This window comes from Panthera leo, chromosome C2 (assembly GCF_018350215.1).
Source record: "Panthera leo isolate Ple1 chromosome C2, P.leo_Ple1_pat1.1, whole genome shotgun sequence".
Taxonomy (NCBI): domain Eukaryota; kingdom Metazoa; phylum Chordata; class Mammalia; order Carnivora; family Felidae; genus Panthera; species Panthera leo.
In genome coordinates, this window is record NC_056687.1 from 142,886,232 (window position 1) to 142,908,477 (window position 22,246).

Consider the following 22,246-nt stretch of genomic DNA (forward strand, 5'->3'; position numbering starts at 1 on the left):
AGGTTGCCGGGAGGGTGAGAGACACACGGAGGAGAGCTGACCTTTCCCACTGGGTCCATCGGGACCATCCAGAACCAGGCAACCAGTCTGCTGACCAGGCAGGACATGAGGGAGCCCAGCAGAAGTCAGCCAAGCCCAGCTCAGATCAGCAGAACACCCAGCTGACCTACAGACTCACGAGAAATAATAAATGTTGTCATTTTAAGGCACTAAGTTCTGAAGTACTCACTATTCAACATTGGGGACAGCACATAGTTGCCACCAATTAAAGCTGCGGAACATATTTGAGCATAAACGTATATACGATCACCTTTTTGGAACTTTTTTTTTAATCAAAAGGCTTCTAAGCATAAAGGAGAGATTTAGGAGAGCTGGTGAGGGAAAAGCAATGACCATTTGCTATAAACCCTTGACAAAAGAGAGATTCTTTTTCCATAGGATTGAAAATTCATTTTTAATTTTCTTTAGCATCTTACAGAGCATATTTAAGCAATAGCAAAAATAAAGGCCACTCGCATCTTTCATATAAATCTTTCACAGAGGCATGGCATTTCTCTTCTCTTCCAGGGCCCCCAACTTCGTTACTTCAGAGTCTCGGTACACTCACACCAGAAGTTTTGTTGGAGTTTGGGGAGGACGGAATCATGTGCAGAGAAAGAAGTCCATCATCCTTCTGCCTTCCCTACCACGTACCACCACAGAACTCCGAACATTCCCTCTAACAACGCGGGCTCCCTGCAGGTAACCTTCTTAACAGTCTGCTCTTCCGGTAGGAATGGGAGTGGAGGTAGGGCCAGACAGCAGAGAGGCCTGTGGGTGGGACTGGAACAGAAAAGGACCTGCTCCTAGAAGCTAAGGGGGAAAAAAGCAAATGAAAGGTACTTTCCCATTCTGTGGGCACTGAGGACCTGTGGTGGTCCGGAACACGGAAGCTCTGGGCAACATGAGATTAGGGGCTGTACTTTTTCTCAGAGGACAGCTCTGTCCTTTTTGATCGTCACAGACTCACCACTGGGAACAACAGAACACAGGAAGCATCGTAACTCAGTTTTGATCCACTAAATGTCAGCACACAGAATGCACTTAAAAGATGGTCCTTTGGAGTGATTTTTGTTTCCCATTTTGGAAGGGCAACACGATGGCATCTTTCCGTAGCCTGATTATCAACTGGTTTGTTTGCAAACAACTGAAATACCTTGAAATGCTTCTTTCTGATCTAGCCAAGTGTAAATGTATTCAAATCTGCCTGCATTTATCTATAGAACATCCACACATATTTCTGGTAAAATTTATTTTGTCCAACAAAACAGGCCTAAGGCCATGGATGAAAGATGGGGAAGCAAACATGGTACCAGTGGCAGAGGGCAGAACCACAAGACAAAACTGTGTCCCCGAGGAGTCTAATGTCTTCAGAATGCTTCACAGGGACCCCGTCCTAAGGTCCGGACCAACACGTCACTAGGGAGCCTTAGGGGCCCATCTGCTACTCGCTGGGGTTTTCAGCTCACAGGTGACAGTGATCAGTCGATCAGTAACTGCACGTGGGGGAAGACACCTGATCCAGGAGACTCAGAGGCAGGAATCAGTGAAGCATCGGGAACTGCCTGGCCTCCTGCCAACCGCCCACCATCCTGTGACTGGCCTGCTGGGAGATGCCGGGCTCTGGGACACCCCTTGCCTTCTACTTGCCCTGTGACTTCTCAGTTTTTATTTGTAGATTGTCCTACCTCTTTGAAAGAGTCACCTTTTATCCTTAACAGGTTAGGACTTCACTTCTGAGTACTTCTATTTATATGCCTCCCTCAATGCTATGTGGGGCTCATACAAATACTTCACACATTCCTTCTTGATATAAGGTATCCTTAAACCAGCTCCATAACCTTCCAAATTTACTGAAGTATGAGGTAAACATACTTGTATGAAGGGCAAGGAAAGCTAAAATTTAATAGCCATTCGTAAGCATTCTATTTCTTTCCAGAATTTTGACTCAAGTGGTGCTTGAAACGTAGAACTGAATCACGGATTAAGAATATTATTTTCTAAGTGACCTCTGCCTCTGCAGTCTGACTTACAGGTGCTAAGGCCTTAAAGCTTTGGTTCCTCTTGGTTTGTTATTCTACTCCAAACCTCTCTCCGCTTGTTTTATGGGGACTAGTTCATGACATGTTTGCAGAAACGTCAGCTCATTTTTCATTTGTGAGCTCACCAGATCAATTCCAAGCATCTGTCCAGACTTGCTGATTACCTGGTTTTCTATAAACAACAAAACTTCTATCTCTGTTCAGAGGAAACAAAAGGAAGCTACCTCCAAATGACAGCCTTTAAACAGTCACATATTAGCTATAATGAATGCACTTCTGCTACCTCTAAATACAATTCCTGGGTACAGAGCAGAGCTTCATAGTATGAAATGGGAAAAAGAGGCCACTTGCTACAGGTTGAGGAATAATATTCAAGCTTCAATTGAGAAGAGAGTTCACTTTTAGGATAAAAATCAATGAATTTTTAAATTTAAAAATCGGTTCATTACTACATATATGTAGTAAAAAAAAAAAAATCAAACATAGCTCACATCCCAACAATGCTGTTACACTCCTAGGGTGTGTGATCTTAATTTTGAAAACAACTGTTGCCCATGGACCCAGAGGACATGTAAATTTGCAATATCCATCAGTCACTCCGTCAAAATCATAAAATCCTTCCTGTCCCTGTTGCAGATCTCAAAGCAACATCACGGCAGGAATGTAATCAAGCATAACAGTCATATTTACAATATGCAATTTAACTGCAATGACACACATAAGGACCTCTTTATCACAAAATTTCCCTGAGACATTTGTGTCCTCCTATCAATATGAAAAATAGCGTCCAAGGGTAAGCAGCACACTTCAGTGGGAAAAATAATCTATCCCAAACCCTGTCCATTTCCATCAAAGGATACTATCTGGAAGACATAAAGGTACATAAAATATACTTATTATCACATGTAGTTGTTGAACATGAAGAATTTCATGTTTTGATGGAATTTCACCCCCAAGAGACAAGGTCAGTACATGATAGCTGCATCTCCGCGGTGCTGAAGACGTGCTTCACCCTGATTCCTCTGCATTGCCTCTCCAGCTGATTTCTGTATTGTGAATACATACCATAGAAAAAGTGAAAGGCAAACAATAAAAGTACCTTACAAAGAAGTATTTCCCACCTTCCAATAGAAGCCGAAGCCATTTCTAAAGGAATCCAACATATCTACTGCACATGGTCCCTCGTCATTCCAAAGAAGAGAGAGAAATAGCAATAAAAATATTTTGCGATTCAGCAAATCAACCAGAGGGATGTGGATTCTATGCATATTAATACTGATGGAATTGACTACACATTATTGCCCTCACACATCTTAGATATGAGTGGTGAAAAACTGATGCTATTGCTGGAATTGCATGTAATCAACTGGTCCTGTATTTGTTTTTGATCATCAAAATTCATGGTATTTCACAAGTCATAGATGGTACCTCTAAGAAGACCTTGACTCCCACTCAGTTCCATCATTTGGGTTAACTTCATAACAGCATTTCTTAATTAGGGTCTGCTTTAGAATGCCCACGCTGTGCACACTGCCCGGTGCCACACAAGTGTCCACATTATACCCAAACAGCCTTTCTCTAGCAAGTTCCTGAAGTTCGCCCATGAGCACTGGGTCCACTGTCCACGTTACTATTCCTTAGGGACCTCCAATTACATATCAAATATCTGGAAGAAGACAAGGTTAACAACCGGCAAGCACATGTGCCTGCTGCAGTCACTTCCCTGAAAATGGAACATTCTGCTTTTAAAAAGCAAATTCAGGTTTCAAGTGCACACGTGCAGAGTTGGTAGATCAAAACACAATTAATTAACTGAGCCATGTGTGTATCCAAAGTGATCTGAAAAGCTGATTCAGATTCTGTCCTATACAAATATTCAGTGACAGAGAGTTAGATGGGGATTTCATTGCACGACAAATAATTAACAATTATATACAAGAGAAAAAGAAAAAATTTAAATGTAATCAAGAAAAAACTATGAGGCCGATTACACTCAACAACTTCTTTGCACTACAACGCAGTTCAGAGTGAAAACAAAATGATCATTCTTGTTCTTTTGTGACGACAGGGGACTCCTGGTGGGAGAGTTAGAAAGTGAGGGCTTTTGAAAAGGTAACATCACTGTTGGGATGAGACTCCATACCCAAAAGCGATCCCTTCCCAGTGCCTAACTTTCTCTCGGAGGCCTGCCCTTGCACCGGGAGAATGTGGATCCAGTGACTGGTCGTTTAAGAAGGGAATCAAATAAAACACATTCATGACTTTGGCAAAAGAATGCATCTGTCAGCATAGAGGTGACAGGCCTAAAGCTGCTGTTGAACAGGACATCCGTGTGTTTATCTTTGTTAATCCGTACTGGCTTCTAGAATAATAAATGCCACTTCTATGGTCTAAAAGAAATAGATGGAAACATTTTGCTCCCTTTCTGGTCAATAAGGGCAACTGTATGCATTTGAAAACACCTTTAAATAAATAATTTCTTTTTTTTTTCTTTTTTATTTTTTTTACTAAGGTGTGACCTCTGACTACTCTTCTCTTCTAAATGTTGTTGAGCATATATTATCATTTGAGAAAGAACTTTATTGTTCAAACTTTCACCCACAGCTTGGTTTCTTTCCAGGTGTTGGCTTCTATCACAATTACAATTTATGCCCCTGTGGGCCTGTGCCTCCTACACAGTGAGGAAACGTGCCCATTCCATACAGGAACAGATATAAAAAATAATAGTGCAAGTTCAAATTCAGTCGGGATGGAAATAAAATTTTACCTGGGTAAGTCAACAAAATCATAGCGTTTTAATTTTACACATAAATTTCACATATGGATGGAATTGGTTTGAAGGCTGAAACTGACATTTTTCATTACTGTAATTGCATCTGTTATTTAAAATTACAGTGTATTTGTAATCATTAATTTGGCTTAAAGACAAAGATTCATTGGCAATTTTCAAAGGCATTAGTTAAAGGACATTTGGATATCGTTTAAGTTTTGGATGTACAAATTGTAAAAATAGTATGGATTCACATTACGAGATTTTCCATACTATACAAAAGGTTCTTAGGTTTCAGTCACTGTAAAATATATTGAACTAAATCCTGTTCAATGATGCTAAAAATATATCAGTGTAAATAAAGATACCAGAACTCAGTGAGAAGTAAATAAAAAGCAGAATTCCAGCTTCCAGATGACTAATTATATAGAATTAGAATGCCCTTTAAGCAGTTAGAAGTGCAGTCTGACTTGGCAATAAGGGCACGTCTTGGTGATCCACCAGTGAACAGAAGCCAGTTGAAGAGATTTTAGCCCAATAAGAATCTAGAGAATTTTCATCGTCAAGTCTCCCTACAAAGGAACGAAACACTATTTGGTGTTCTGATTTCTTATGTTTTTAGGGATGTCTCGGTGAATAAAGAAGGGACTTATATTTCGTTATATAGCTTATTTTCATTTCAAATTCTCAAATAATAAAAACTGTAAAACAATGGGGCTAATTTTAGTAAGAAGGGAATTAGAATAAGGAATATTGCATCTCTTTCATAGATTCCATGAAGTCTTCAAAGTGCTCTAAAAACACTATAAGTTTGATTAGCAGCAAAGCATTAGCCTAATCAAAACCTCTCCTTCCCTCCCCCCTTCTAGATGTATATAGACATTGTACAGCAACATATTCTATTAGTGTAGCTTACATCCGACAATTTGACAGTTAGTCCCAGAGGCTGTGCAAGGTTACAAATACTGTCTACCGTCTTTAGGCCACTAGCACCCAAGTGGTTAAGAGAGAACCAATCCTTTCCTTTAAACAACAACAACAAAAACAACAACAAAATTCAATCACCTATTTTGAATTTCTTTTAAAATAAAAAACAATGGGGGAATACAGTGAATCACCCAATATATTATTACTCTGGGGCCTGTAATTTTCCCTCTCTAAAACTATTTTTATACATGGAAGGCTAGATGCCTTTAAACGTAGTTTCGGCAACTCTAAATATAAAATATCCCATTGAAAAATATGACTTTTTGTGTGTTTGTTTTGTTTTCTCTTGTTTTTTAACGTGGAGGAAAAGTTCTGTGAGGAGCGAGTTTTCTTCCCACAGATGAATTTTGCAGCATTTTCTCCCAGCAGCACGCCGAGAGCCCTGTCCTCTCGTGCCTGCTGGATGCAAGGAGCAGAGCCTTCTCACACTGCTGCGGCCACATAACCTAGCACAGGACCTCCAGAAAGAGGCCTTGCAGGTGCCATGGCATCTCGGTCTTTTCTTTTCCACACCCTTCCAGCAGCTCCCAATCCCTGGGCATCTGGTTGAGCTGAAGTCCAGAACCTGAGCTTCACTAGGAAAACCAAGTCTGTTCAAAATGCAGGGTTTTCATCTTTTGGTTGGGTGATTCTTGGTCCCCCATGGATAGGAGTGATATCTAGAAGATTCAAAAGTGCAAAGAGTTTGCTGTAGTCACACATATTTGATTTCACACATTCAATTTCAAAAGCAGTAGCTCAGGTGTGTGTGTGTGTGTGTGTGTGTGTGTGTGTGTATAAATCACTGTGAAGAAAAGATGATTCTAAAACAAAATAGGATGGGGGATTTTTAGAAAGTCACTTTTTTGCTGAAGTTCAGTGCTAACTGGATCTTTCTCAAATTATAAACTCAATTAGAAATGATAGCCCTTGAGAGAAGAAAATAACCACCCAAAGTAGCTTGTGCTTTTAAACATCTAATTTACATGTTATCGGTTCATTGGGGGAAAAAGCAATGCAAAGCGCAGATTTTTTTATCTTGCAAATTTTGCTTCTCAATACAGATTGCATTGTTAAAAACGGTGATATGTGCCCCTAAGTATATAAGGATGATATGCTTGCCATTTTTTCACTCACAGGATTCAAGCAGTTTTACTCTCACAAACAACAATGATAATATTAAGTCATGCTAAGCTGTCTCCTTCTGGTAAGTAAGCTAAATGTTTATGAATGTAAAATATAATTAATCATACACCCTGCAAATGATGAAGAATACAGTGTGCTTCAGGCTGGCCAAGCCTGTTTTGACCTCGTTTCATTTTCTTTATACTACTTTCTTCCTCTCAACTCATTCTACTTCCTCTTCCTGGAAGCCCAGAAATGAAGGATTCCCCATTTTGCTGAGGGCTCCTTGCTGCTATGTCTCTTTCTGTTACTATTTCCTTTCCCTACTACAGCATTTTGTGCCCAAGACGGTCTTCCTAACCAACTGTCCAAGCAGTCTCCCCTTTATTTAAACAGTTGCAGAAACTGTCCCTAAAGAGAGCTAAGAGATGGATAATGGCTTCATCCTGAGGCTGTCCGTCTGATAATGGTATCTCTCTATCCCTGACTAAATGGTCACTCTATGGCCGAAGCTGAAAGCATGCTATATCTTGGCTTCGTAAGTTTGAACTGACTGTCTGAAGTTGTAAACTTCGATAATACAGAAACCATGTATGCAGTTCTCGGTGTGGTGCTTGACCAAGATCACTAGTAACATTCTGCAATGATGATGACAATGGCAATGAGAGCAACAGCAGATCTGGGCAGGTGCTGGTGACTTCCGGGGAGTTAAAGCAATGTTTCCCACTTCCCACCACATGTGAAAGATTGAAGAAACACTGGGCTAAACAAGGCCGACAGATTTCTTCCTTATAGCACATCTCAGACTCTGTGATATGGTAACGTGTGTCATCATCCTCTGAAAATGGAAAACTGTCCTTTCACAGTTTCCCAGATATGTTTGATCACAAAATTTTATTTTTCAGGGAACATCTATTAGCATCTGTGAGAATATTGGCTAGTCTATGGAACCAATTAAGGGAATACACTCCAGTGACTCTAAATACTAGTACAAAATAAATAGATAAATACATACATACATACTAGTACATGTCCAGTGATATTTAGCATCCTCCATCCTCTGACTATAGAAGAATCATCACTGACATGGCTGATTTGATTCACATTTGGAATTATGTGTGTTTCCAGCTTGTGAACTATTAGGTGCTTCTAAGTGGAAGCTGACTTTCTGGGTAATTAATTTGGAACACCCATAAACAAGTAGTTTAGGCACAACCAAGGGTTCTTTTTACTAGTAAACTGTGAGGAGTCTTCCCTCAAGGTATACTCTATCATTGTTATTAGAAGATGAAAAGGGAATATCATGGCTGTAAGAATTTTTAAATGGCTGCTTCATTTTACTTTGGAGCATTTTAAGAATATTTTACGTATGTCCTATCCAACGTATGTTGCTTGAACTTGACCATTTAAGTCATGTCTCCATAGTCTATTCACTATTCTGAATAAAACTGTAAATAATTTTTGGTCTTTGTTACTAGGCATCTCATCATCTATTCATCGTAATAACAAAATGTGCGATGTCTTTTAATATAGGGGTGCATCTTTGAAAGTAGAAATAATGTTTGAATTTTTTAAAACTTAGCGACAGAACTTAAAAAGGATAAAAGCGAATTTAAAAATAAGACTACGACTAAATTTTTTAGCGAAAAATAAGAGCTCTTGTAAGAGCTTCCCAACTTCCTTACACACCTGGTTTTTCACTGACATTTAGTTTATTTTCTGCCAAAGTATGAAGCCATTCATGGCCCGTGATCCTGAATCTCTGAACATATGTAGATAAATCATGACAAAAATGACTTTTGCCCCCACTCTAAGCCAAAGGCACTTAAAATAATAAGGGGCTAAGAGTCAAGAACAAAGACACTCATTCTATTCACGGAAAGTTGGATGTACTCGACCCAAATTGAAAATGAAAATTCAAAATCTCTCCAGGGAAGGTGGGAGAAGAGTGATTATGAAGATGGTGATTTCTATTAATAATATACCTTTGGAAAAATGAGACTTACTCATCATTTCTCTGTAGTTATAAATCACAACAGAACTAAATCTACAAAGGTAGTATTTTGGAAATATGTTATCAAGCCAAAAGAACAAGCAGTTGAATAAACTTAACTGTGTGATTCATACGAACAACTTGTTGTAATAGGAAAACTAAAAAAAAAAAAAAAAAAAAAAAGCTCGAGACTGAAAGAACCTCAAAAAAGAATCTGATTTCCATATAATAACCTTTGCAGAATGTTCTTGAGGCCTCGTTCTCATACCATGGCTAATACCTTTGGAGATGACTTCTGGAATGATTGATTGATTTTAATATGAAATTTATTGTCAAATTGGTTTCCATACAACACCCAGTGCTCATCCCAATAGTGGAATGATTTAAATAGTGGTCACAAGATAGCTTCACCAGCTGGAAAGGAAGGCAGCTCCTTCAGGCATAAAAGGCCACTTTGAGAGAACAAACTAAAACAAGTTGGAGCCACACAGAGTGTGGATGTGGCTGCTTACGATCAATGTGATGGTCTGTTGGGAGGGGTTCCTTAGAAAAGTCAAGAGGCAACTCGGATGCCAGACACGGTGAGTGCCCACCTCCCCTCATCCACGCCACTTCACAGCGTGCCGGCCTACTTTCCAGCTGCCTGCACCTGCGTTTCTTTTCCTGAAGATTTCTCTGGCCTCTGGAGTCTGCTCTGTCCACCTTTACAGAAGGCCAGAAATGCCAGGGAACTAACATTCTCTGGGCAAAGGCCGCAAACAATGACGGATGGAAACTGGACGACAAATACCCGGGTTGCCTCAGCCCTTGAGTGGGATAACTGAGGTACGTGTGTTCAGTACCAGCTCTCAGATTTCCCGAGCGGGATCAAGCCCCCATCAGCCACAAGGGTAAATTGCTTCAAAATGAAACCTTTATTGAATTATTTCTTCACTCCCCTACCAGCGTTTCCTGGAATTGCCTCTCAAGCAAACTAACTGTAGTCAAACCTTTGTGCCCAACACTGTGCCCAACGGTAAATGGCAGGAATCAGAACAGGACAAAAGTCAGAAAATAGTATATTTTTTAAAGCACCAATAGTGGTTATATTAGAAGATAATACATAGCTCCAGTAAACTGAGGTTTCTCACTTATGGTGATCAAGAGGCAATATATAACAACAAATTCCTTTCCCACCAACATATCTTAAATTCACCAGAAGTGATTCTTTGTTTAGTTGTATTCTCTCCCTCCCTCGCCCCTGCATTCTATACAAATGATGGGTAGATTTCAGTGATGGAAATCTGAGTTTACAGCTCTACTAGAATGGAACAAATGTTTAGTTAAAAAAAAAAAAAGCTTAGAAATGCCTTTCCATTTCATTATGTTTCTTATTTTTTAGGAGAGTAAATTACCACTAAGCTATCACCCTTTCTTTTTCAACACAGAAACAGCAGCTGCTTCCATACAAAAGATGGGCAACACATACTCTACCCATGGTTGTATCTAGTCTAAGCCAAGAGATTTTACAGAAGTATTTAAAATGAAAGTTGAAAAAAAAAATCTCTGGAATCCAGGATAGAGAAATCAGATCTAACACCCAATGATCTCAACTGATTTGTCACATTTGAAAGAAAATTCCAGATCTCACCTGTTAGATTTAAAGTTGTAATATCCACTTTCTTCTAGGACTTCTTCAATTACAGTCTGGAGTTGAAAAAAAAAAATCAGGTTAGTATTGAATTAAAAGCAACAAAATAAAATTGTTCAAAGGCACTGCAAAAACTTCACCTGCATCTGTTCATACGTTATTCCCTCCTCCAAATCAAAGCTGGTGCACAGACCTGAAATAGATTATGGAAAGTCTGAACTCCGGTTCGTATTTTCTTGATTAGACTTTATTGGCGATTACAACTTAATTGTAGTGAAAACAGGGTGAATTTAGACATGAGGAAGAGGAGTACTTATAAGCACATTCCAAATTGTCTTGCTTCGAATATTCAAACTCTTTGTTTCTCTTCCTTTAATAACTGGCTGCTTTTGGGGCGACCATCACAAAATAATATGCAAATAGTACACAAAGGTATAGGGGCATCTCACAGGATATAAATCGGGTAATTTAGTTAGAGGGGTGTGTGTGTGTGCACACTAAGGACAGGTGAGGAGTATTCCAAGCGCGAACTACTTGATTGGTGAGTTTTCCGATCAAGAAATTCTCCTTAATCTACAAGCAAAACCAGCAAATATGTGCTAAAAAGAAAATGAATTCTTAGAGGGAGGCAGAAATAGACAGTGAGAGACAAGGAATACCTGGCCCTTTCCTATGACTGCCTAAAGGGAAATAGAATACATTTAGTGCCAGAAGGCAAGACTTTCTTGGATGTCTGTTCTAAGGATGATCTACCAGCACCTCGCCCAACTGAGAGCCCCCGAGGCAACGCTGACCAGCTTCCACTGCAACCAATCAGCACTGGTGTGCTGGGAGGCGCGGGAGCTCCCCTCCACTTAGGGCAGACAAAAGGTGCTGGGTTGACGTTGAGGGGAGGCGTGGGGCTGACGAGTCCTGGCAGGTCGTCTTCAATGCTCCGCATCCGGGGGTTCCCAAAGTGCCCGCAGGCTCTGCTGTCTGAGCTGGTGGCCAGCCTGCTGGGACGGGACTCGTCTGCTCCACCTTGGGGTGGCACGTCAAGCTGCCACAGGCCGCCCCGGGGATTTGCACCAGGACTCTCGGTTTCATCAGAGTTGCCGCTGTAAGAAGTCTGGCCCGCAGACTGACTGGCCTGCCCTGGGGGCACTTTTAAAAGCAAAAGACTTTCAACAACAGTTTATCTTGAGCTTATGGGTTTCTCAGGGAGTATTCGAAATGTAATTCTGCCTATGGGTTCGCTTCATCCCAGGGGTCCAAGACTTAAGGAAAGTTTGAGAATTCATACATGAGATGATTTGCCTAAATCAGGGAGTGAGGGCAGAGTGAGTCTCCCTCCCTTTAGCCATAATTCCTATCTATTTCAGAACTCAGTGATGTAACTCTAGTTTATAGGGACTTCAAACTTATTTAGGAACTCTAAACCTCAGAGTAGCTTGAAAACCTCTTCTGAGAGTTCAATTATCATGAGAAGAATTACATTACGCTGAGCCCCTGCTAATGGCCAAGCACTTTGTATATGTTTACACTGGCCCTCACCATCACCCTAAAGTGCAAGTACCATTTTTACCACCATTTTACAGGCAAGAAAACCGGGGCTCAAGGGGTCGAATAATTTGCCCAAGGTCAACTACTAAATGGTTAAGCCGAGATTCAAATATAGGTATCCGGGTTTTGAGAATCCACACCTTTCGTCCCTAGGCTATGTGGCCTCCCTATGTGAGATTTATGCAAAAAAGAAAAAAATGTAAATATGTCTAATGTGGATTCTGCAGGTAAGTTTCAAATTTTCTCCATTTTAAATATCCAAACTCTTCACTTCTGCTTTTGGGCATTTGATTTTCCATCATCAGATAGCAAGAAGAAATAAAAGGAAATACAATTCACCCACACAGATTCTGCTGTTTGTTTATGGCATTAATAAATGATCAAGGAAGCTGCCACAGCAGGGTACAATAAATCTCAGGGAATTTCTATATTCCTACTGTATATCCTTTCCAACTATTGCCATAGATAATCAAAATAAGCTCTATCTTTCTTTTAAATTGAAGATAATCTTTTAAGGGTAAGCTGTTGATCCAAATAATAGATTTCTTTGTGAAAGCCAGATTTCCGGTGTTGAAGGCCATTACCTGTTGGGTCATCTGGGGACAGGCTGTTTCCACTTGATGAATGACGTAATAAATGGTAATCCACTGTGAAAAAGTTGGGCTCGATTGGTTCTGGAGATCCCTGAGATAACTGGAACAGAAAAGGCAAAGCCACATGTTATTCTGCACTCAGAAGCAAATGATAGGAGACCACTTTCCCTATGTCTCCACATGGAGAATTTAGTGCTGTGGTTTTCAATCCCTTGTAAATAGATAAAGGCACATCATCCTTTCAAAAGGACTTGTAAATTAGAGGCAGGCAAATTATAGCAGAAGCAAGGTAGACAATTCCCTGGTCACATGAAAAAGTAAAAACAACTCTGCACTTTTTAGTTTTATGAGAGCAAGATAAAAACAGATAGAAAAATAATGGCATGGGCTTGGAACATCAAAATGTTATTTGTATCAGGCCTATGAGGAATAACCTCCAGTTATTCAGCAGAACAATATGTTTAGCCCACATCATCATTGTTTTTCATGTATCTGCTTTGAACAATGCCTTCTTATTTGACCAACACAACCGAGTTTCTTAATACATTTTGCTAAATTACTGTTGCTTAATTTTAATCTCCAAATATGAATCCCCAACACTCTAAAGGAGAGAGTAATTCACTAAACGACAGAATTTATTAAGGTTCCAATTATTTAATGGTCTTCTATAAAGCTGAATTTTTTAAGCAGAATTTTAGGCTATAAATATTTCTCAACCTCCTTTCACCTTTAATTCCAACCAGCACTCAGGCTGGCCAAGTTTTCATGCCTGTGTTAATGTAACCTATTAAAATGCCAATTCTTATTAATAAACCAGAAACAAATGGCACAATTTAGACTCTGCAATAGTAGTTGCCTTGGATTCACATGCTCTGCTCAGGAATTAAAATACACCATTGTTCAATCACTTGAGAAAACGCGCAGTATTCATTAAAATTCAACAACTATGCCTACCCTGTGACCCAGCAATCTCACTCTTAGGTATGAACACAAGAGAAATGAAGGACTTCTGTCCATCAAAAGAGGTACACAAGAATGTTCATAGCACCTTTATTCATAATAACCCCAAACTGGAAAAACCCCAAATGTCTACAGACAGAAGGATGGGTAGATATATTGTGGTGTGCTTATCCAATGGGATTCTGCAAAGCACAAAAAAGAACAAACTATAGATACAAACCGTAACAGGAACAAACATTGAGCAAAAGAAGCAAAAAGAAAACACAACGTATGACCTCACGTATATGCACGTTCACAATCTGGCAAAGCTACCCAATGGTGATGAAGGTTAAGATAACAATTACATTGTGGCAGGGAATTTGACCAGGAAAAGGCAAGCAGGAACCTTCTTCAGCACAGGAAATGTTCTACATAGTGATGAGGGTGGTGGTCACATGGGTGAATGTGTCGGTAAAAGTTCATGGAGCTGGCCAGGTACCTCACTGTAGGCATTGTGCACTTTGTACCCTAATGAAAAACATTTTATATGAGCAACTGATAATTATTCCATCTATGTACTTTGGACACTATTAGTACAAATCATTTTTGTGTTTTCTAGTCTCCATGTTGCCAACAAATGTTGTACTGTAGAAAAAACTAAGGTTCCACCCTTTTTTATTCTTGAAAATTTACTTTCTTTACTTCAGTGACAACTGATAAAACTAATAACCCATTTGTAAAGGGACAAGATCATAGGATTGTAACATATCGTGATGCAGGACGATCAGATAGTCACATGCTTACTAATGCTCTCGTCAGTGCCATTAGGATGCCACAGAGGTAGCCCTGATCGCTCGGCGTTTCTCAGAGCCAAGCTAGTAGCTTGCTCCAACTAAGCTTAATACGTCTTGTAATGCTGAAAATGATTCCTGGTATTGCCTTCCAAACGACTTCAGATGGGATTGTTTTTCATGTGATTGAGCATAGGAGTAATTTGGCTGCCTGAAGTGCTCATCCTAATTATAGAAGGCTTATTTAAGTCAACTTAATTATTTAGTAAACACCTTGGACTCCTCTTTCCCAGACGGGAAGTGTTTAAAGCTGTACAGTGATATATGTGAATTGTGACCCAGAGAGATCAAGAGAGCCATTTTACAATAACAAAGGCAAGTTCTTTTCCTTGATGCAAACCTTGAAGAGAGGAGTACTTGAGATTTCCAGCGTCTTTCACATAAGCAGTGTCCTTTAGCTTAAGAGCTGCAAATCCTCAGAGGGATGGGCCCATGGATGAAGGCAAGGGCTGAAATTCGGTTGAATCCCTTTTGTGTGTTTGAATCCCAGATACGTTTATTTTTATTCCAGAAACTTCTCGGAACTTCTTGTAGTGCAGTGTTTCGACCTACATATTCTTTCAGTATATCGTTTTTGCCCCTCACTGTGTGTCATGATCTGAGCAGGTTTTGTAAAATAGAGATGAAAACCATCGAATCCCATATACCAATGGTCTATCCAGCTTATCAGCACCAGGCTGGGCAGCATGGAGGACACAGAAATGATGTGGCCTGCAATTCGGGTAATTAGGCTATTTTACACGAACAAAACGGTGAAGGAATAAACACTGAAGTGTAAAATGAGGTGGGGAGTTCTAAGCTTCCAAAAAGAAGTATGCTTCAAGAAGACCAGCATGATTTTCAGAAGCTCTGGAGCAGAAACACTGGAGCCAAGTCTTGAAGGATAGATTTGGGTGGATGCAAGGAAGTGAAGCAGACATTCCAGGTGAGTAGAACTTGGGGGCAAAGGCTGGGCACTGCATACCAGTAGCAAGGTGAATAAAGGGATGTGACATAAGTCCACATTATAGAGACGTGGGGATCTAGGCTGAAGAGAGGAAGGCAAGCGCCACTCATTAATTCAGTGGGGATTTTCTACCAACTATTGTGTGCCACACACACAGATCCAAACAATGGAAACAACCAATGGTGGCCAAAAATTCTACCCTGGAGCTTACTGCCTAATTGGGGAGGAATATGTCTGTGAAACAACCACCTGGATATATGGGAAATTGCAACTGTGCTGAATGCATTAAAGGACAGATCTATGGTTCTAGGAGAACAGACAGATTTAACTTAGACGGGAAAGGTTTTCTGGAAAAAATGACACTTTTGCTGAGAGCTGAAAGAATCAGTGAGAATGAGTAAAGGATGGAAAAGGAAGATCTTTAAAGGCAGAAAAATAAGCATTTGCAAAGACTTAGGAAGCTGCATGGTAGACAGGCCTCAGTGCCTGTGGCTGGTGTAATTTCAACCACGAATGGCAAGAGAGTAGGAGATGAAGGTGGAGAGGTGGGCAGGGCTTGGACCAAACAGGACTGTCAATATGGTGGGTAGGATTTGGCAGTTTATACTAAGAGCCCCTGAACAGTTTTCAGTGTGTAGGGTGTGTGTGTGTGTGTGTGTGTGTGTGTGTGACATGATCAGATTCTGTTTTGAAAGGATCATTCTGGATGCAATGTGCACAGCAGTCTGCATGAGGCTGGCGATGCCAGGGTGGGTGCAGACCCAGAGGAAGGCTCCTGCAAATAATGCCAGCCTAGAAGCTGGGAGCCGGAGTTTACATAGTGAGGCAGGAAACTGGAGGCTGTAAAGGTTTTTGAGTATGCCTTTAAAAAAAAAAAGCTATTGTTTAGAAACTCTTAGTCCTGCAACATGGGTTAGAGAACAGGGAGATCATCAGAGAAGCTGTGACACTAACACCAGGGAGAAGTGCTAAGAGCTTGGACTAGGTGTTAGCCAAGAGGAAGTTCAAAAACCCTCACTAATAACACTAGTAGTGCCTACAGCCATTTACTGAGGACTTAAACATTCTAGACACATTGGATGTTCTATCTGGTTCTTACATCTACCTCTACGGTGGGCATTATCCCCGTTCCACAGATGGGGACACTGAGAAGGAATGTGCTCAAGGATCATAGCTAGCAAGCGGCAGAAGCAGGGCTAGAACCCAGGGCTGTAACGTCAAGGGGTGAGCAAAACCACATATGTGAAGAAGATCCCGGGTGTTGATGACTCACAGGGCAAAAGAAATAACACGGAGCACCTGAACATGACTGCAAGGTTTAAAGACTGAGCAAAAGGAAAACACGCTTCCAGCGATGGCGGTGCAGATGGAGGGAGGAAGAAGAAGAGTCCGATTCTGGACACACGAGACAGGCAAGAAAATGCTCACCCCGTAGGTGGAATACGGATGCTACCACAGAATGTTCGAAGCAGCGGCCCCTACGACTGGCAGAGGCTCTGAGGTGGCCAGCAGTCCTGGGCCATGTGGGCTCTTTTTTGCCTCTTGAGCATTCAGCTTAGAGGGGCACTGCCATCTCTGGCTTGTATGTCCTATTGGGAAGAATCCTTCTGAAATGACGGAAAAGGGCTCTCCTGCCCTGAACACACATCGACAGTTCTAAGGAGCAAATGTACACGTTTTGGAACTAGAGCCAAGTAAACAGTAAAGAGAACAAACTGTGTCCCTGTTACCACCCCTCCTCCCCCCGCCAAACTCACTGATTTTGAGCAAGGGCTGAGCAATTTTGGCTCGTCATTGTTCAAGTGAGAATATAGTACTTTTGGGGCAGAACCTAAATGAGGAGCAAAAAAAAAATGTAATCTTCATTAAATTCCCCAAACTATATCTTCTCTTCCATATCATAAAATAAGGGATCTTCGCTGCAGAACAACTACACAAATTATTTGGAATCTAATGCACTGAGGTAGGACTCCGAAGGAAATGAAACAACATAAATGCAATGAGGTGCCAGAAATGAGAACATTTTTAAGGCACTAAACCACACGTCACTCACCAGCCCTCTCTGATCTTTCTCCCTTCAGATTTCCCTGTCCTCTCTGACTGAATTGTAACATGTTAAGAGGGAACACACTGTCTTCTTTTTCATCTTTTCTAACCTACAGCTCCTCTCTAGTCTTTTTTGTTAGGCTCTTACAGGCCACTCTGTTAACAGACACGTCCAGTATCTGTGCTCACTATTCTCTTACACTTCAGCACTCTCTCGCGGATGCACCTGTATCTTCTCACGGGTGGTCACTTTGCCACCCTCGCCCCTACTTCCCCCGGAAGCGGCCTTGCTGTTTACGTTTCCAACAAAGACTGTGTTTCTGACAAAGAATTCCAAAACTAAAAAAAAAAAAGGCTGGAAAATCACCATCCTATGCTATTTACAACCAGGAGCTCGTCCTCCCAGGACCTGAAGGTGGGACTGAGGGAGAAGATGAACAGGGCCCGGCCCCGCTGGGCGGGAGAACCCTGCCGTAGATGCTTTTCCACTTGGTCCAAACAGGTGGGTGTTGGGCGCTGCTGATTTATGATGCCTCCATGGGGCCCTGACAGGGGCTACGCAAAAATAAGGTAATTATTATGTGCATAAGAAGCCATTAATTAAAGCATGAAGAGAGGGGCAACCTGCTAATTGGAAAAGAGCCGGAAACCTGGAGTTAGGAGTTGAAGAGGCTGCCAGCTACTGAATAAGGTAAGCTTGACCTTGCTGATCTGAGGTGAAGTACAGATTCGGGACCAAAGAAATGTGTTCTCCTCTCCTTGCAGTTTATTTATTTAAGAAAAAGGTTCTTTTTTTTTTTTTTTTTTTTTTTTTTCTGTAGAATCCCCCAGTCTGGATTTTGCTGATTATCCCCATGGTGTCTTTTAACATGTTCTCTTGTCCCATGTATTTGCTACCCGTTTGTAGTATCTGGATGTAGAGCAGGGATTGGCAAACTTCTTTGGCAAAGATCAGGTAGGAAATATGTACAGATTTACAGGTCTTGCAGTCTCTGTCACAGCTACTGTGCCTACAAGGTGAATGCAACCATAGACAATATGTAAGTGAATGCATTGGTTTTGTTCCAATAAAACTTTATGTCCAAAAACAGGCAATACACCAGATTGGCCTGAGGACCACGGTTTGCCCACTTCTAATATACAGGCTTCCTCAGATGCAGATCCAGGTTTTTAGCAAATACACAGCCATCGGGAGGCGTATGCCTGGTGGCCCCTCTTTCTGTGACATTAGCAACCACTGGTAATCATGTCTAGGTCCATTATTTCATTACAGGCTGCAAAATGACAATATTTTTTATTCCTTTAGTTGTTATTAGCTGGAGTACTAGTATAATGAGAAACTTCCCCCTGATCAATTTAATTACCCTGGGATAGAATTCATAAGGGAACCGCAGAATAAATGAATAAATGTTTGATTCTTTCCTTTTGCAAATAATTTTCAAAACAATGAGTTGGTTACTTAGCATCCTCCAAAGGTAACCAATGAGGGATTTCTTATTTTACTATCATGAACTCTTAGATTGAAACTTTACTTAAGGCTTTCCATCCATTGCAGTGATTATCCTTACTGATGCTCTAATTATCCACTAGACAGCCAGCGGGAGCCTCTTTAAGTTGGCTCCTGAGTCCTTTTGACACATCCCCAGTAATCCTTGATGGCATCCTCACTATGCATTCTATTATGTCAAGACATTCCATTCTAATCTCATTCAGCTCCTGTTCTAGCCCTGCAATTACTCTATCTCCTAGGAGCCATGGGTGCTCAGGGAGCTCTCTGCTGCTTGCTTAGTTTCTAGACAATTTAGTGGAAATATTAGGAAATATGTATATACTTATTTATTTATTAATTTTTTTAAATGTTTATTTATTATTGACGGAGAGAGACAACATGCGCAAAGGAGGGGCAGAGAGAGGAGGAGACCAGGATCCGAAGGCAGGCTCCAGGCTCTGAGCTGTCAGCACAGAGCCTGACGATGTGGGGCTCGAACCCACAAACCACAAGACCCTGACCTGAGCCGGAGTCAGATGCTTGACCGACTGAGCCACCCAGGTGCCCCGAAATATGGATATTTTTAAAAGAAAAGATTTATCATGAATTCATACTTATTCATATTGGTATTTCCAATTCTATATTATTAACTGGATAATATATAAAAATTATCTATATATTATATTGATAATATGGAAATATTATCAATATAAATGTATATTGAATTAATATATTCTATCTTGTTTCTATTTCTCCTTTCTCCCATGCTGAAAATCCTAGTTTCCCCAAACTCTATACAATCACATCCTGTATTCTCCTACAATTTTAGCCAAGATTGAGAAGACCGGACTGAAGATCCGCTGAAGTAAGTCATAAATAAAGAGCTTAGTTTCTTAGAAAAGGGATTTTCCCACTTCTACACTCTTCTATATATCCTGCTGGGTCTTAGGCCATTAATCAGAAGGCAGGCACAATCATCCCATAACTGTTCCTCAAACTGGAGATGTAGAGGCCCTGGATTTCAGGACAGATTTCAGAGGGGAAGGTGGAAATCAAATGCATTTTATATGCTATCACTGCTTGCTTCTTCCATGGCCCCGATGTAGGTGACTGTGTTAGTAGTCAAAGGCCAATTGGCCACTCTACCGAGATCACACAGGGGATGAAGAATCCATTTCCGAACAAAAATTGTCACTAACGAAAGATTATACCAGAAAGGGTGAAAAACAGAGGTCACAAAGTTTTCTCATTTGTGTTTAGAGGAGGGCAGGAGGGCTTCTTTTTATATCCATATAAAAATATAAATATTAAATATATCAGCATATATCATATATTATATATATCAATAAATAGACTATATTATACACAACATACTTATCAATATAGAATATACTCTCTATTCAACGATCATACATTAAGCCCCATCACGTGCCAGGCACTGTGCAAGACCACGGGCAATCAAAGATGGATACGACACACTCACTGCCTTTGGGGGAGACAGAAATGTAAGCCAGATAAAAAGCTCTTTAAACACAACAATGCGAGTAAACTAAAAAAGCACAGAGAAAAGGGAGATTGATTGTGTACAGGGAAAAGTGAGGGAGATTTTTATGGAGGAGCTGGCCTCTCAGTTCAGTGGTGGAGAATAGGAGGTGTATTAATATTCCAGGCAGATTTGTCTAGCGCACAGGAGAGGAGGCCTGCCTCCATGATCAGGAGCGCATACGCCGTGATGGAACGAACCACCACAAGCTTGTGGTGTCAGAGGGGACTATGGCATTCCTCACCGGAGAAATGTGCCTCTAAACAAAGTTGAGAAAAGGGATAAGTCTTTGAGTTCCGTCCCCCCCTTCCCCCCTGCCCCTGCCACCCTGGGCTCCCTGAATGCCCTTGACCACCCCCATTAATCCCTTTTTATTCCCCAGACCAAGGGCAGAAGGTTAAGTGCTCTGAGAGAAGCCTCCACTGTACAGAGGAAGGCCTACGAGGTGGTGGGGTCGGTTTAACAAAAGAGCATCTTTTTTCTGTCTGGACAGAAAAGAAAGCCAGCAAGAAAGGGATGCAAACCAAAAATCTAAGTGACGGAAGAGAGAATACTCTGCTTTAAGGAAGGACATGCACTGGTGGAAAATCTCAACAATGCGGGGGGGGGGGGGGGGGGTGGGGGGGGAGGGGAGGGAACCTTCGTGCAAGCTGTGATGCAGGCACTTTGATCTCTTTAAGCTGGGATTTCTGTTAAACTAAATTTGTATACAAAGTGGATTATTCTGCATATCATTTTAATAAGAATATGAAAACCTAGCAACATGTAATGTTTTCATGGGAGACTTGAGGCTCTGTCTTCCTAAAATACATTTATTGGTGTTCGTGATGCAATTTGTAAATATCATAAAAATAAATATCCACAGTCTCATCCACTTCTGTTTGATCTACTTGAGCTTTGTTTCTTGGCCTCATTTGCCAACACAGCCCATGAAAGAAATTGCGCTCTTGATCTCTGATGAGGTAGGGTTTATGTTCTGTTTACCTGCTGCCGTGTCTGTTTTTCCATCTCCTGTTTGTGTGTCGGCGGACGCCGCTGATGTAAAAGGTAACAGAGCAAACACATACTGTTTGCATTTCGTATCAAAGGGCCCATCATACTGCCTGAATAAGGAGTACATTTATGCTTAAGATTGGATCCATTAAAGGAAAAAGAAACTCTAAAGAAAAAGAGCATTGGCGGCATGATGGTTTCAAAGTTTAAGTGTAGGTAAAACTTTACAAATGTACGTATAAAATTGGAACAGGCCCAAACCGCTAGGGCCTGGGGTCTTTCGGGGACAGGAAAAGGGAAGTTTGTGACCAGCTCCAAGGGCTATATCGAAATGGCTACCGACCAGGACAGAGGGATTTCCTCTTCTCCAGTCGTGCTAATCAGAGATAGACAATTTTCTTTCCATCCGGTTGATTTAACCTTTTTGTGATTTAATATTCGTGGGTATAATTAGAAACATTTACTAACACCCAAGGTCTAGGAGATTGTAGAATGTCGAAGATGGGAAAAACTTAGAAATATAGTTGGCTCTTCAACAACATGGGTTTGAACTACATGGGTCCAAATATGTGGATTTCTCACAGTGCAGTGCTGTAAATGTATTTTCTCCTCCTTATGATTTTATTTCTAGCTTATACAGTATATAATATATAACTTACAAGATGTGTTTTAATCCACTATTTATGCTATCGGCAAGTCTTTCAACAGTGGGCTATTAGTAATGAAGGTTTGGGGAAGT

General features: G+C 40.9%; 1 protein-coding gene and 1 long non-coding RNA gene across 6 annotated transcripts in view; one reads left to right on the top strand and one right to left on the bottom strand.

The window, feature by feature from the left end:
- Window positions 1–2,960: 2,960 nt before the first annotated feature.
- The window catches only part of NEK10 (NIMA related kinase 10), a 224,246-nt gene continuing 204,960 nt past the window's right edge, over window positions 2,961–22,246 (bottom strand). For all 5 annotated transcript variants that reach the window (XM_042955045.1, XM_042955048.1, XM_042955047.1 and 2 more), the window contains 4 exons: window positions 12,692–12,800; window positions 10,706–10,758; window positions 10,566–10,621; window positions 2,961–6,497 (listed from right to left, as the gene is read on the bottom strand). In XM_042955045.1, the coding sequence (XP_042810979.1) occupies window positions 6,449–6,497; window positions 10,566–10,621; window positions 10,706–10,758; window positions 12,692–12,800 (267 nt within the window). In that variant the 3' untranslated portion in view covers window positions 2,961–6,448. The remainder of the gene's footprint in view (window positions 6,498–10,565; window positions 10,622–10,705; window positions 10,759–12,691; window positions 12,801–22,246) is intronic.
- On the top strand, window positions 19,496–21,109 carry LOC122229684. The gene is made up of 3 exons (XR_006207098.1): window positions 19,496–19,532; window positions 19,752–19,836; window positions 21,008–21,109. It is a non-coding gene; the product is annotated as an uncharacterized LOC122229684 (long non-coding RNA).